Below are 15,351 nucleotides of genomic sequence, written 5' to 3'. Positions count from 1 at the left end.
TCAATTTTAAAAAAATTTATAAAAATATATATATATTTTTTTTAATTTTCTGGGTTTAACTAGAAGATATATTATTGAAAAATATGAATCTCTTTGAATTTTTTGTTTCCGATAGAAATTGTGATCTGCATCCTGCCCGTCGTCCGACAAATGTACATGCGAGATGCAGCGGGCAACTGCTTCTTTCTCTTTCTCTCCCAAAAAAATCCATTTTATGAAGCCCTTAAAGCAGGTTCCCGCCTTAATACGGCGTTGAATCGTTAGTTCATCAGGAACCCCTGCTCACAGATAAATTTTTAAGACTCATCGTCGATGGTGATGTTAAGTCTGCAATCAGCGTCCTCAATGCTGTTCTCCGGGGTACTGATTCCCTTATTTTGGTTTCTAAGACGAAAAGCGAACTCGTAGGATTTTTCTGCGCTTCTGGAAAAAAAATGTTGTCATGCATTGCATGACGGTATGTCTTCACTCCTCTTGCTTCGGAGCTATCTCCTCTAGCCAGGTTCCCATCTTCTCGTCTTGGAGTCACCTAGGAGTAGACTTCACCTGAAATATACACCCTGGAATGAAACGGTCTATCCGAAGTAGACGTTTCTTTTGAGTTCCACTACTGGAGAGCACATCGTCCTCATCACGCGAATGCGTGGGCTTTATCCGGCAAAAGATCGTCCAGGAAGTCTAGCTTCTGGAACTCTCTTACCTTCAATGGACATGTTGCAGTCAGTTGTTGTCGATTTATACATAATGTAATTATTGTTTTTCTTGTTGAGGTACAACTGCCGCCACTTTATTGTTCTTCAGGCGGGCAATTGCTATTCGAACTTCTTCATGGTCGGACAACGTCTGCTCCATCGTAATCGATTGGTGAATAGGGTCCGCCTTCTCTGGCGTTGTACGTTCACTGCCATTCAACAGGCTGGAGAAATGTTTCCTCCATAATTTAAGTAGATCTAGATCACCTTTGGAAGTTCTACAAGAGTATGCTCCGTTCTTAAAACTTTCTGTAAACCGCCGCATTTTTTCGTGGAATGTTAGAGCATTACCCATGTCCACCAGCTTATCAATCTCTTCGTACTCACGCATTTCGACTTCTTTCGTTTTCTGTCTGAAAATGCGTCTCGCTTCCCTCTTCAACTCTCGGTATTTATCCCATCCCGCACGTGTTGTGGTCGATCGTAACGTTGCGAGGCAGGCAGTCTGTTTTCTCTCCGCTACGACACGGCACTCCTCGTCGTACCAGCTGTTCTTTTGCATTTTCCGAAAACCAATGGTTTCGATTGCAGCTTTACGTAAGGAGTTTGAAATGCCGTCCCACAGTTCCCTTATACCGAGTTGTTGACGAGTGCTCTTAGAGAGCAGGAGTGCAAGTCGAGTAGAAAATCGTTCGGCTGTTCGTTGTGAATGCAGCTTCTCGACGTCGAACCTTCCTTGTGTTTGTTGGCATGCGATTTTTGCTGCATAGAGGCGGGTGCGAATCTTGGCTGCAAAAAGATAGTGGTCTTAGTCGATGTTACGACCTCGGAGCGTACGAACGTCTAGAACACTGGAGATGTGTCTTCCTTCTATCACAAAGTGATGTTGTTGTTGTTGTAACGGCAGAAAGTTAACGAGTTGACAGTCCTTGGCCGGATAGAAATCCGGGTCCGTTCCGGTTTTCGTATAACCGACTGTCGTGCGAACGGATCACAACATGATCGATCTGGTTGGTGGCTTTTTGATCCGGAGACAGCCAGTTAGCTTAATGTATTTTCTTGTGCGGGAATCTAGTACCACAGATAAACATATTTCAGGCCCCGGCAAAGTCGATCAACCTCAACACATTTGGGGATGTTTCGTCGTGGAGGCTGAATTTACCGACTGTAGTGCCAAAGGTACCTTCTTTGCCCACCCTGGCGTTAAAGTCGCCAAGCACGATTTTGACATTGTAGCGGGGGCAGATCTCATAGGTGCGCTTCAAGCGCTCATACAAGGCATCTTTGGTCACATCGTTCTTATCTTCCGTCGGGGCGTGGGCGCAAATCAGCGATATGTTAAAGAATTTCGCTTAGGGGCGGATTGTAGCTAGACGTTCATCCATCGTGATGAATGACAGTCCCAGACAAAATTTGCCAGCTGAGCAGCGGCACCTTCCCAATTAAGTAATCGGACATTCCAGGTGCATGCCCTTCATTAATAGTCCTTATTCCGTTTGCCATGGTCGTCATCAAGAGGGGGGACTCTCATCCGGGGCTGATTGCTAATTGGATGTTCTTAGGCTACTCAGAGGATACTTGGTCAAAGACCGGAAAGTAAACGAATCGTTTCGGGCCACTTCCAAGTGAATGGCGAGCAGAGAACTTTCCTCGCTTGCGTGAACTTCTACACATGACTTCATCCTTCTGAGTAAAAATTTAATTTATAGCAAAATTAATTGTATTTGTAATTGCTTTCAACTCTTTGTAAACTTCTCTGATTATCACCATCCCGTTTTTATTGTGATATCTTAAGAGTTGTCTCTTGATTTTCAAAAATTTTTGTCTTTTAGAATATTTTTCACGATTGAAAGAATTAACGAAATTTCGATTAGAGAACCATTTGCTGTTTTGGGAGGGTGAGTGTGTCATCTTTAGCAGCGATTATCCGAGGTATTTTCTAGGGTGGCGTTCATCAACATTCTTTTAGTAGTCTTACAGGACTGAGTAATCTCAAAATGGAATTTCCCATCATTAATAATAATAGCTCTCTCACTTTGGTCACAGGATTTGCTTCTGCCCCTTTTCCACCAAACTGAGTACGCACTATATAGTACAATGGGCATTACAAATTAATTATAATACACATACAGTAAAGAAACTTTAGGTATTATAATACTGCGTTGTTACGTGACTGCAATATATCACTAATAACTTTAAAACATTATTTAAGTTTTCTTTTTGTATGCTCTATTATTTTATTATATTAAGTTGTATGTTTATTTGACAAAAAGTTTATTTTAAATTTACAAGTTTGTTTTAACCCGATCAGTGCTCGGCCGCGTGTCGAATGATTGTGTGGTTTTTTTAAGTCTTCGATACACGACCTTTCTACGTTCGGCCGTCCTGACATTCGTTAGTCTTCGAACGACGTGCACAATTTTATCATGAACTCTGCAACTGTTCGTTCGATACGGTTCAGAGAACTGCAACGAATAATACGTTTTTGTTTATACTTAAGTACTTATCTGTTACTCTTTCCGATTCTGTCAGTTCGGTTCATGTACACGAAGCGATCCGTTTGTCTTCAAATCAACTATAGAGAACAACGTTGAATCACTAGCGATCAGCTTATACCTGATTAGTGCTTTAATGATTGAAATGATCGACAGCGTTCGGTTTGTGTATCATCCCCTAAACACTTAGGCTGTTCACGATAAGGTGGTTATCGGGTTATGTGGTTATGTGATTAAGTAAACAACAACAAAATGCGGTATGACAAAATAACCAACTTTGACCAACCCAGACCCTTGTTTACAGATTATGTGGTTGTTTGCTTATTTCCAGTGTTAGAAAGTCGTTGGAGTTTTACTAAATGGCAGCACAAAAAATAAATAAAACTAAGCGAATGGCATTTCTATTTATATTTTCTAATTGGAAATTCTGCTATTAACAGCTGTTTTTTGTTTACAATTGCATTGTGACACTGTTCAGGGCGCAAGATGTCTGCAAATTTTATACAAAGAATCTTTTGAACTCTTAAAATTTGGATAATTAACAAGCACGTCCATTTCCTGAATAGCAGAACTTATTTTAAATTCAATTATGTTGCTTTTTAAACTTTGTTTAGGCATTTTATAAGTAGAAATTTCATTGAACTTAAAATGTAAGCAATGAACAGCTGTTTGTGTAAAAATAAGCATATAACCATACAATATGCGATGTTCACGGATCATAGAGGTTATTTTTAATCTAATAACCATAAAACCCTGTTCTATTTAAAATACATATGTTTGTATATACATATGTTATATTTATAATGGAAATTCCATCGAGTATGTACATACATATGTATATACATACATTTTGTTGTTGGGCATTGAGCGGGTACTCGAATTGATCAACAATGTTGTCTATGCTGAACTGAATTGATTTGACTGTGTTTGTTCTGATTTTATCATACTCGTTGCAGTTCTCTCTGTGCTTTTCTCCTTGGATTTCCAAAAATAACAGCTTGCAATGTAGAAATCTAACCGTTTTCGCACAATCATCATTCAACTGTGCTATAAGAACTAATATTTTAAAGAATCTTCCACTTGTAAGCAAATCATTCTGCTAAATTGAGGAGCCTGCTTTAGAGGCTTATATAACATCCGTAAGCTTATTCTCCCTAAACCCCGTTGATACAAATTCTAGCAAAGTAAATACCGAAAACCGTGCTGAGGACAAGAAATTTGTGGAGAAATCCAGAAAATTATTTCGTCTGTTCTAATTGCTTTAAAAAGGCTTATGCATTGCTAACAACTTTTTCAATGGATGACCTAAATCCACTCTTATGCAAAGGAATTGTAAATCATATTTTCTATATTAGTGGAGAGCCGTAAGGCATAAAAATGCAGAATCTCGGAACCTAGGGACAGTCAATGAATCCGTCTAACAAGTGTTTGACTCCATTATTAAAACCTCAAATAAAAAAGTTCAAAAAACCGATCTCGATTACAACAATTTACTGAAAAATGAGAGGCGAAAGGGGGAAAAAATGTTTACAGTAAAGTTTCTAATTTTATATGTAATGAATAATATTTGTAAAGTAACTTTAATGTTAATTTATTATATTTTTAGATTTAGAATAGTGATTTACAACAAAAATTGATCATTAACTATATACATTATGGTTCATTATTGTCGTCGTCGATCTCGTTGAGATAAATTGTAGGTAAAGAATTAGTACAGCTTTCACCACTGCATTCTAAGCAAGCTGCAGTGCAGTTGAATCCACTTTTCCACAAGATGCTCCACATCCTGTTTTGCATGTGCAAAAAATAATTTTCAGTAAAGATTCTGGAGCTGGTCTCTGCTTCATTGTTTGCGGTATCAATATTCCGCATTCATAATTTTAACCCCATTCTTCTGGTGATATTTCTCTTCCGAGCCATGGATGAATTTGTAAAAATACTCTTTTAAAGTGTTCAAAACCGGCATCTGCAGTAGGTGGTAAAGACGGCAGTTCAACGCAGGTATTTTTAGCAGTTGCTTTCAAAATAGAGTTATATCTTAATACATTAAGATCTTTTATTTTTTTGGGGGCACCGTATAAAGCAAGAGCGCATGTAACACCAGCCTTAAAAATTTCATCGATATCTTTGCATTCATTTTTAAAAGCCGTCGCAGCATTTTGCAAGTCCGTTCGTCTTTCAAAGTTAAAAAAAAAAAAAAAAAACATTGTATTGAATCCAAATTTACTGGAGAATACAATATTATCCTCATAATGATTCGTTAACCTCATTTTTATTGTTTTATCGTCAATTGTTACAATATTTTTTATTATTCTGCCAGTGAAAACTTTGACAACCTGCTCCATTGCTGCATCTACTTGTATTGTGACTGGATGAATTTTTTTTTCTCTCTCTGGGTCTGTTTTACGGTATTTTTAAACGCATATAACAATCCACGTAATACTTAGCTTCCTGAGCTACTAAATCTAACACGCCTAAAATTATTTTATGGATATTGCGACAATATTCACTTCTCTCTCTATTTATCAAATTTAATATCGTTTTCTTGAAATCAGAAGTACATAGTTTCGTAGCTGATTTGTTGTCTTGACGATTTGGATTTTCTTTTTTAAAAATCACCTAGTTTTCCAATCAAAATCAATTAAAGTAGCCACTCGAAGTTTTTGTTTTTAGATGGAGAGCATGCTGGTGTGATGTTTTTTTTTTTTAAATAAGAATTAATACACCCTTTATTGATATAGTTTTCTCTGCATACTGAATGCACGTAGACAAACTCGCGAGTTTTTAAATATTGAGAAAGTCCTTCCGCTCCTTCCGCAGAAGCAGCTTTCAGCGTTGATATTCCTCTAGTGACTTTTATAATATCTGCTAGTTCAAAGATTAATTCAGAACTACATCCGATTTTGCCACAAATGAGGCAATCATTACTCATATTACCACTATTCGATGGTTTACTCATTTTACACGAGGCTGTAACAACAAATATTACTAATATTAATAACTAATCATAATGAATGATTTATATTCTTAAACTTTTCGATAACATTCTAACTTTAAAAATCGATCTATTATAAAATATACTTACTATCTATGCCACTACTTTCAAACTTTGTAAAACTCAGTAATATTCAGTTATTAATTTTTATCACGCTCACTGCCCAATAATATACAGTGGACCAATAAARTTTACATACACCTAGTTCTACGGCTACGCTGGCTAGGTCATATTGTTCGAATGGATGGAAACACTCCAGCGCTGAAGGTATTCGACGCTGTACCCGCCGGGTGAAGCAGACTAAGAGAAAGACCTCCACTCCGTTGAAAGGACCAGGTGGAGAAGGACCTGGCTTCGCTTGGAATATCCAATTGGTGCCACGTAGCGAAAAGAATAAACGACTGGCGCGCTGTTGTTAACTCGGCTATAATCGCATAAGCGAGTAGCTAAACAGTTGTACCTTATTAAAACGTCTTCCAGCAGTCTTCCGCGATATGATTTCCTGCATTATTTGTCATGAAGACTTAAAAGTGTTGGCCTTGCTTCTCCAGACTATGGCTGTATATATATATTGTTGTTATGAGTTTCAAGACCATTATAAACCATTTTCCGGAACCAACTCATTAAATCAGCGATTTTGAACAGTTAACCGGATTCCTTCATATTGTGCATAATGCGTCTTTCTTTCAGGACTACAGTCCTTACAATCGCCTATTTCCGCTCGAATTAAATCACTTTATCGTAGACAACCTTAATTATTAATAAAAATTCCCTCCTTTATTTTTTTTTTACCAACAAATCTTCACATTCTAAAAAATGTACTATTTGGGTGACTAAGCCATTTTAGAGGAGGTTCAAGTTTTTCAATTAATACTAATTATTCATGGATTTCTATTTTTGATTTTTTTTTACTTAAATGATTAAATTGATAAACAAGTCAAGTAATCATATTTTAAGCACTTTTTACTTTTTAAAAATGTTTGTCCTTATTGCTTCTTACGACTAAGTGTGCTATTTGCGTGACCATGGGTGTATATGTAGATGGACATATGCGTTGCTTAAGAGATGCATTAAATTGTTTTGTTAAGGGTCGGTTTATATGATTGGCAATTTTTTTTAAGAAAGTATGAGGGAATCATAATGGGCCTTAATTAAATGATAGTTCTAACATATGTAACAAGACGTCTGCTTCGGAAATGGTGGGTGCATTAATTACAGAAATCGGACATAACTTTTGCTGATGAAATTTTTTTTTTGGAGATTTTGAAGAGCAATTGGATCTAAAGAATTCAGCAAACATATTGGAAATTGTGTGATTGTCAAATGTATGCCTCTGTCGTATTTAGCTTTTAAGTAGTTTTTTAGTAGTACCGTAACATAGATGCGGACGGTTACAGTTTTTATAGTGTAGGTAGAGGTATTTAAGGTATTTGCCTCGAGCGAAATCGGCTTTTATAGTTTAAGTGGTTTAGAAAATATTTTAGATTTTTTTTTTAATATTTATCCCAAACATACCCTTTGTTACTGCTATCTACTCTGCCAAATTACAGTTCCTTATCTCAATTTGATGCTTAGTTATGGCACTACCGGTTTCGCTTAATTGTGGGCGTGGCAGTGGTTCGCAATACCAATCGTCTTACGGTGCCGAGAAATAGGTTTACCAAATTTCATTAAGATATCTCATTTTTACTCTAGTTACATTTTGCAGAAATTTTCAATTTGATAATAATCATTTCCAAAAATGTCCCAACACTGTTTTTATTATGGCTAAAATAGCGTAGGTTAATTGTTTTATCTTTATCCAGGCACACTGGTAAAAACTGGACCTTGCGGATGGTTCCAATGTTATGTGCAGGTTTGATTTTCTATTGACAAATATCTATTTGTAAAATTTCCTTGTTCTGATTTAAAATTTCTTTAATGTCTCGAAAGCACTTCCCTGGCATATTGTTGACGTACCAACTCGTTTTATGACGATCCATTTTTTCTGAAAATGTTTCAAAAACTCTTTTACACAAGCTTTCATTAGAAATATGTAAGTGGCTTTTATCATACTTGTGATCAAATTGAAAGGTGAATTTTTAATTTATACTTCGCGTGTTTTTCGAATCAGTAAATTTGTTTTTTGGAAGTTGGTAGTACTGTTAGTGACATCTATGCTAAATTTCACGTCAAAATATTCATTAGTATTTGAGATAGGTTTCGTTTTGTGAGGCTCTAAAAGTGAATTCTTCGATTTTTACTGCGTCTGAATTTATTGAACAAAGAAGTGCGATAATGCATCATCTCATACTGCATTGGTTATTCATGATAATTTCCCCACATTTTCAACTAAAATGTGCCGCAACCACCGCATTCGCTTGTTTCTTTTCAGCTAATTCACATGACCACTCCGAGGACACCGTTTTGACTCAATTGAGGATATAAAAGCTGAATCGAAGAAGGCTTTGATGATCATCATGACGGAGGATTTCTATGATGACTGGAAAATTTGTTGGCTTAAGTGTATTGCAGCGGGTTTCTTTTTAGCATCAAAACAGAGTATAAATTGTTTGTTTTATTAAAACAACCGAAATGTCATGTTTGTTTGTGTCATTTGCCTTCGTTGCTATTCAAGTTCATTACTATCATTTCCGTAAATGATATCAAACACAGTTAATGCAATAGTTCACTCTTTGCTGCGAGTGACTTGTGCAGCAATCTAGTATTAATATATAAACGTTACTTATTTTCTGTGAATTTATCCTCGCTGTATGCATTGAAAAGTTGATAACAGAATTTATGACAACACTAATTATTTTCTGAGTGGGTTATTTGCCAATTGTTGTTTATTAAACACTATGTATTGTTTGTTTTAAAATTTTGAAATAATCCAGAAGCGATTCTTAAACAATTGGGGTATAAATATTTGCAAATACATTAGGACACTTAATGGAAACTCTCTCGAACGCATCTGAACGAGGTTTTAAAAAACTTTAATATAAGAAGTAGTATCAGTATATTAAAAATAAAATTAATAAGTAATTATAACAATGGTAAGTGAATGTAAAAGTCATGTCATCAAGATATGTCATGTCATCAAGAAGAGCGAATAGACTGGTAGTTATCTGTTTCAACAAAAAGTAATTATATTGGGCAAGAATTTTCACAATCTTGTATTGATAACAAAATCAATAAATCGAAAAATTCCCTGGTGAATCGATGGAAAATAATTATAAAATACTTGGCACCCGGTGTCAATTTCAAGGCGTGACGTCCATTTTCTGACTTCAACCATTTTCGAAATTTTAAAAGTATTTTTAAAATGTAAAGTTATTACAAAAATGCAAAATGACAATGTCGCAAGACGTTATTGATGTCTATATATGATTCAAAACAACATACTTTCAGAAGTATTTAAATGTTGAAAATGTAAAATATTTAAAATCATATTTTTTTTTTAAATTTTTGGAACAAGAGAAATTGTATAATTTGGAAAGCGTATCTATCGAAAGACCATACCATACCATAGGACAACAAGACATGTCGATCAATGATATTCTTTTATCTAATGCTGAAAAAATATTGAATGGCAAATGACAAAGCACCAAATCAAAATGACTCTAAAACGAGTTTAATCGAGAAAGCTGTCACTCTAAATATGTAAAAAGAACCTTTGTAAACGTGAAAGCGCGATGTCTTCTTCTAAAAAAAATTAAATTCGGAAACACAGAACTGGGTTGACTTGAATTCTTCACCAATACTATCCATGCTATATACCTCTTATACATGTATATACATGTATAATATCCGATTTACTTTAAATAAATTGAAGTTATAATGTTGGATCAGGTTTAGTACTTCTCACTACTCTAGAGGCATGTATTTCAGGTTATTTTTGAACTGTCGTGAAAAAAACGCAATTAATATTTTTATTATCCATTTTTCTGTTAGTTATTTTACCAAAATATAGGAAAGGTCAAAAATTATCGTAATAAAGTGGGAGATCTCAAAAAATTATCACGTGACGATATAATAGGTTTTCAAAAAAGTCTTGCGGTATGTCTTGCAGTATTTTTATTGAATTTTCAATTGTTCATAAAATTGTTTTTGATGACTCATGCCCAGCTCTTGACCGATGCTATGGCTGCTACTATGCCGGCCTCTTCGACCAATTCAGCGATTTTATCGCAATTTTCGACGACAGGCCTTCCGGAGCGTGGCGCACCTTCGACCACCTCTACACCAGAACGAAAAGGTTGAAACCATCGTTTTGCGGTGGAAATGGAAACTGTATCGGGTCCATAAACTGCACAACTTTTATTCTTGGCTTGAGATGCATTTTTGCCTTTATCGTAGTAGTACTGTAAAATATGCAGTATTTTCTCTTTATTTTGCTCCATGTTTGCGACGCTATAACTCACGAACGACTTAAAAGAAACGACAATTAATCAAACACGTGTTAGCGCGTGAAATGAGCTTTCCAAAAATTTATAACATGACCCGATGCGACGTCTAAAACTAGAACTACGCGCTCTCAGCGCCAACCAGCGATAATATCTGGAAGACTGGCGACTGCATAAATAAAATTACCATTTTTCTCTATGTTTCGAATTTTTTAAAAATAATAAATTTGGGGATTTGCTACTTCCAGACATACATAGGCAAGTCTATAAAGAAGACTCTAAAAAATTCACAAAACAAAAATCGTTCGATCGTGAGTATCGGTTTAAGAAAAAGTACTGTTTCGAGAAAAAAGTTTCAGTTCCGGCTGTACCATTTTAAATGCTTGGTCAGTAAAATACCTATTTCTTGGAAAATAAATTGAATTTCCAAAAATCCTTTTGTAGACATGCTTTTGAATACTTAAACTTTGAAAATATAAAAATTGATTTTTTATTTCTAGAATATAAAAATCCCCTTAAGCTGCTTGCTCTTTTTTATGTTTTTATATTTTAAATATTAAAATTTACCCACCATTTCCTTTTTCACTTTATAATTCATTGTTTAAGAAGTAATTAAAATATTTATATTATTTTTTAATTTCATCCTAATAATGCACCAATTCGATACATAGTTATAAATGAGAGAATTTTTGTAAATAAATGTTCTTTTATATTTTAGATATAAAGGTGGTCGGATGCCTGGCGTAAGAAACACAGATAGACGTCGACCGCAAAATATTTCTTCAACTTCATCTTTAGCGCCACGTGTTGTATTGTCCCGGTTGGAACCAAGAGAATTTGAACGGCTCAAGCTATCATATAAAGTAGCTCTTATTGACCAAAGAAAAACCAGAAGCTGCCGTGGTATGAACATGGGCCAAAAAATAAGTGGAGGTTCAAAATCAGTTAGCCGAAATGATTCACAGGCGAACTTCAAGCCAATAATACCACGTGAACTTGCAGCTGATTTTATTAAACCCACTCGTTTAGATATCCTATTGGATATGCCACCAGCAAGTAAGGAAGTCCAATTGAAACATTCGTGGAACTCGGACGACCGATCACTAAATATATTTGTAAAAGAAGACGATAAATTGACTTTTCATAGACATCCTGTAGCTCAGAGCACAGATTGCATTCGTGGGAAAGTTGGTCTTACAAAAGGATTACACATATGGGAAATATATTGGCCTACAAGGCAAAGAGGTACACATGCAGTTGTAGGAGTAGCCACAGCTGAAGCACCTTTGCATTCAGTCGGCTACCAAAGCTTAGTGGGCTTGTCAGATCAAAGTTGGGGTTGGGATTTAGGTAGAAATAAACTATACCATGATTCTAAAAACTGTGCTGGAATCACTTATCCAGCCATACTTAAAAATGACGAAGCCTTTTTAGTCCCGGATAAATTTCTTGTTGCTTTGGATATGGACGAAGGTACGTTAAGCTTTATTGTTGATCAACAATACCTCGGGATTGCATTTAAGGGGCTCAAAGGGAAAAAACTTTATCCTGTCGTTTCTGCTGTCTGGGGCCACTGTGAAATTACAATGACATACATTGGTGGATTAGATCGTAAGTAATTGATTTAAGCAACTGTTTTAAGTAATCATATATATGTCCATTTGATTTTTTAGCTGAACCCTTGCCRTTAATGGATTTATGTAGAAGGACTATCCGCCAAAAAGTTGGGCGCTCACATTTAGAGGAGCGTATACAAGAATTACAACTTCCTTTATCCATGAAGAAGTACCTACTGTACAAAAATCGAAGATAATACTTTAATATAATAACTTAAGATTTAATTTACATTTAAAGAAACTTCACTGTCAAATAGTATCGTTAAAGCTGCAAATGTTGCCACTATTACACGCGTAAGATCTCCAAAAATTCGGTCTATTTTCAATAACAAACGTATTAAGTGTAATTATAACATTCTTTACTTTTGACTACAGACTCTCGTATTAAAAATATTTTATTAGATAAGCCTAAAAAATATCTTGCTTCCCTGTAATAGGAAGCTTAGAATAGCATAGAAAAAAAGCTGTAGGCATGTTTACATTGTTTATTTGAATTATACAATAAATACACATAAGTATAAATTTTTCTTGCAGCAATCGTAATAATTGTAATAATTTATATAAATATGTCAATACCATTAATTTCTAAGATCTATCAGTGAAAGTGAGTAATGGTACTAGAAAGTGTAAAATCTTTATTGACGAAATCATATGTTTGTTTAATAATATAATTTCTGATACAGTAATATAGATATTTGCAAATTTTTCCATTTGTTTTTTATTTTATATCATTGTGTGCTTTTACATAATCAAAAAAATTAATAATATGTATATGTAAAATGCGTATAAACCATATAATTTCGATATAAATTCGTTTGAGTCTTCATTTTATAAAATCATTTAGTATCCAACTAGCTATGGGTGCATATGAGATTTCAATTACAACAGCAGTGTTGGACATGAGACAAAGTATTTATTCTGCGAAAATGTCGGGTAACCCTTGCAACAGCATCACGTTCAACTGTCATTTTCTACGAAGATATCTCGTCAAATGAAAAATTTTTTTATTCAAACACTTGAATTCGATAGGACAGTTTCTATGGCAGCTGTATGCTATAATGATCCGTATTGAACAATTGAAATAATTTTTCATGGGAGCACTTCAATCCGATTGTTCAGCAGACATGTGCTAAAGTGGTTATGCAAGGTGCGTTCTAAAGTAAACAGGACCTTTTGAATTTAGCGGCCCCTGGTGGCGCCACCTATATGTCGACTGTTACGTTAGAATCTGCTTCATGACATTTCATCGATTGGAAGTGAAGTTATTCAGGGGTGTCGTGGAATCCAAGACAGAATTGCTTAGCTGTCAGAATTGCAAACCAATCTGATTTTCAATGTTGTCACAAAATCTGTTTACTAATGTGACAAAACTTGCAAATGAATATATTTGGAAGCAGTCATATTAAAGTTTTGAATAAGTTCCGAATTAAAGGAATATTTTAAGAGATAACCTTTATCGAAGGAATAAAGACGCATTTTGTGTTAAATTACGGATATTTAAAGATATTAGATTTACAAAACGTAATAATGTAAATCTAATATCATTGTTGACGYCGTCCCCGCCCAATTTCTTTTGCCACGTCTGTATCGGCAGAGCAATCTTTTCTTTTCCTCTTATTCGAAGTTTTTTCGCAGTTTTAATTCGCACGCAACTAAACAATAACTAAAAAAGTTGCGCGTTCCCTTTTTCTTTGGCGACCGCTCACAGATCCAGACGTGATAAGTGTTTGTCCAATTTTTTATTTGTAAAATATATTTATTATAAGAAACCTTTTGTTTTTTATTTAACATTTGTGGAATAACTTGCGCCGACCGTTTCCCCACGGCCAACCACATCTRCGGAACGAACGAGCACCGTGCCCACCACCCGAATTATCATTGGTCCTTCGAGCCGGATAACATGTAACAAGTTGATTTTAATTAAAGTGAAAGTGCATAATTTACCCCATTTAACAACTCGCAAGTTACAACCAAACATATTTTGCATTTGTGCTCTGCAAGCTATAAGGCAATATATTGGTTAATTTGTGCATAAGTTCTGTACAAAACCCATTGTGCTGTGTGAATTGGAGACCAAAACTTATTTTTGGCACTCTAACCACACAAAACGTACAAGTCTGCAGGTAGTATTGTATTTCATTTAAGTACAACAATAAATACACCTGGAAAATGCACTGATTATTTCACTTTGCATATAAAACAAAAAAAAACCACACTGTTATCCGAATAACATTAYAAATTTCTTGGACGCACAAAATCGTCTGGAGCGTCAACAATCTCTCTCGGTTTGTGTTTTCTTGAGGTTAATTTGAGTCTAGTCGCTTAACTCTGCCTTTCCATATATTGCTCGAATAGCAATAAAGGCAAGCAGCAATAACGCAGCTGCAGTTTCGCGAGTGCAAAAAAACAAGAAAAAAGTACAAAGAAAAGCGAAGTGAAGTGAGCGACGACCAGAAATTCAATTTATTAATTTTTTTCTTTCGAAAATTCACGCTTCATAAAGAAACAACGTACCTGCCTATCATCAACTCAATTTTTAGTTTGTCTGTGAGTGCTTCTGTAATTTTTGAACTTTTTTGCAACATATTTGCAAATATTTTTAAATTTTAATTTCAAAGTTTTAGAACCGATTTTTTGCAACATTTGTGACATGACGCTATACTGGAGTTTGAGGAGTCTTTTACTCCAACAGCAAACAAYMAAAGTGCCTACTCTCTTGAAGTACAACAAACTGAACTGAAATCTCTGTGGACAGAGGTAAAGTCAGAATACAAGTTGTGTTTGCCAAAAGTGGATCCTTCCGACACAAGCTCAATAGACAACATTAAGCTTAAATATTCAAGCTGTTACCACGCTTATGTGTGTTGCGCGGCCTTGATGGGCGAACACATGCACAACCTCACGGCGTTCAACCAAAGCCCAACTTCAAATTCGACGGTGATTTAACAACTAAATTTATTGTTCAAGCTTCCGCATATCTCAAAAGAATCTGAGACCGAACTCAGAAATTTAAAGCGGGAGATTAATAGCTGCATTTCAGCTTTACAAATACATGGCATCAATGTAAATAGCTTCTTCTTCTTGATTGGCGTAGACACCGCTTACGCGATTATAGCCCAGTTAACAACAGCGCGCCAGTCGTTTCTTCTTTTCGCTATGTGGCGCCAA

At 35.4% G+C, this 15,351-nt stretch overlaps 1 protein-coding gene across 2 annotated transcripts in view; it reads left to right on the top strand.

Annotated features, from left to right (window-relative positions):
- The window catches only part of LOC108977139 (protein gustavus), a 48,311-nt gene extending 35,438 nt beyond the window's left edge, over positions 1 to 12,873 (top strand). For both annotated transcript variants that reach the window (XM_018946708.1, XM_018946710.1), the window contains 2 exons: positions 11,286 to 12,178; positions 12,241 to 12,873. In XM_018946708.1, coding sequence (XP_018802253.1) covers positions 11,286 to 12,178; positions 12,241 to 12,380 — 1,033 coding nt within the window. In that variant the 3' untranslated portion in view covers positions 12,381 to 12,873. The remainder of the gene's footprint in view (positions 1 to 11,285; positions 12,179 to 12,240) is intronic.
- The last annotated feature ends 2,478 nt before the right edge of the window (positions 12,874 to 15,351 follow it).

This window comes from Bactrocera latifrons, unplaced genomic scaffold (genome assembly GCF_001853355.1).
Source record: "Bactrocera latifrons isolate USDA-ARS-PBARC rearing strain unplaced genomic scaffold, ASM185335v1 scaffold_843, whole genome shotgun sequence".
Taxonomy (NCBI): Eukaryota; Metazoa; Arthropoda; class Insecta; order Diptera; family Tephritidae; genus Bactrocera; species Bactrocera latifrons.
This window is presented reverse-complemented; position numbering and strand designations above follow the sequence as displayed.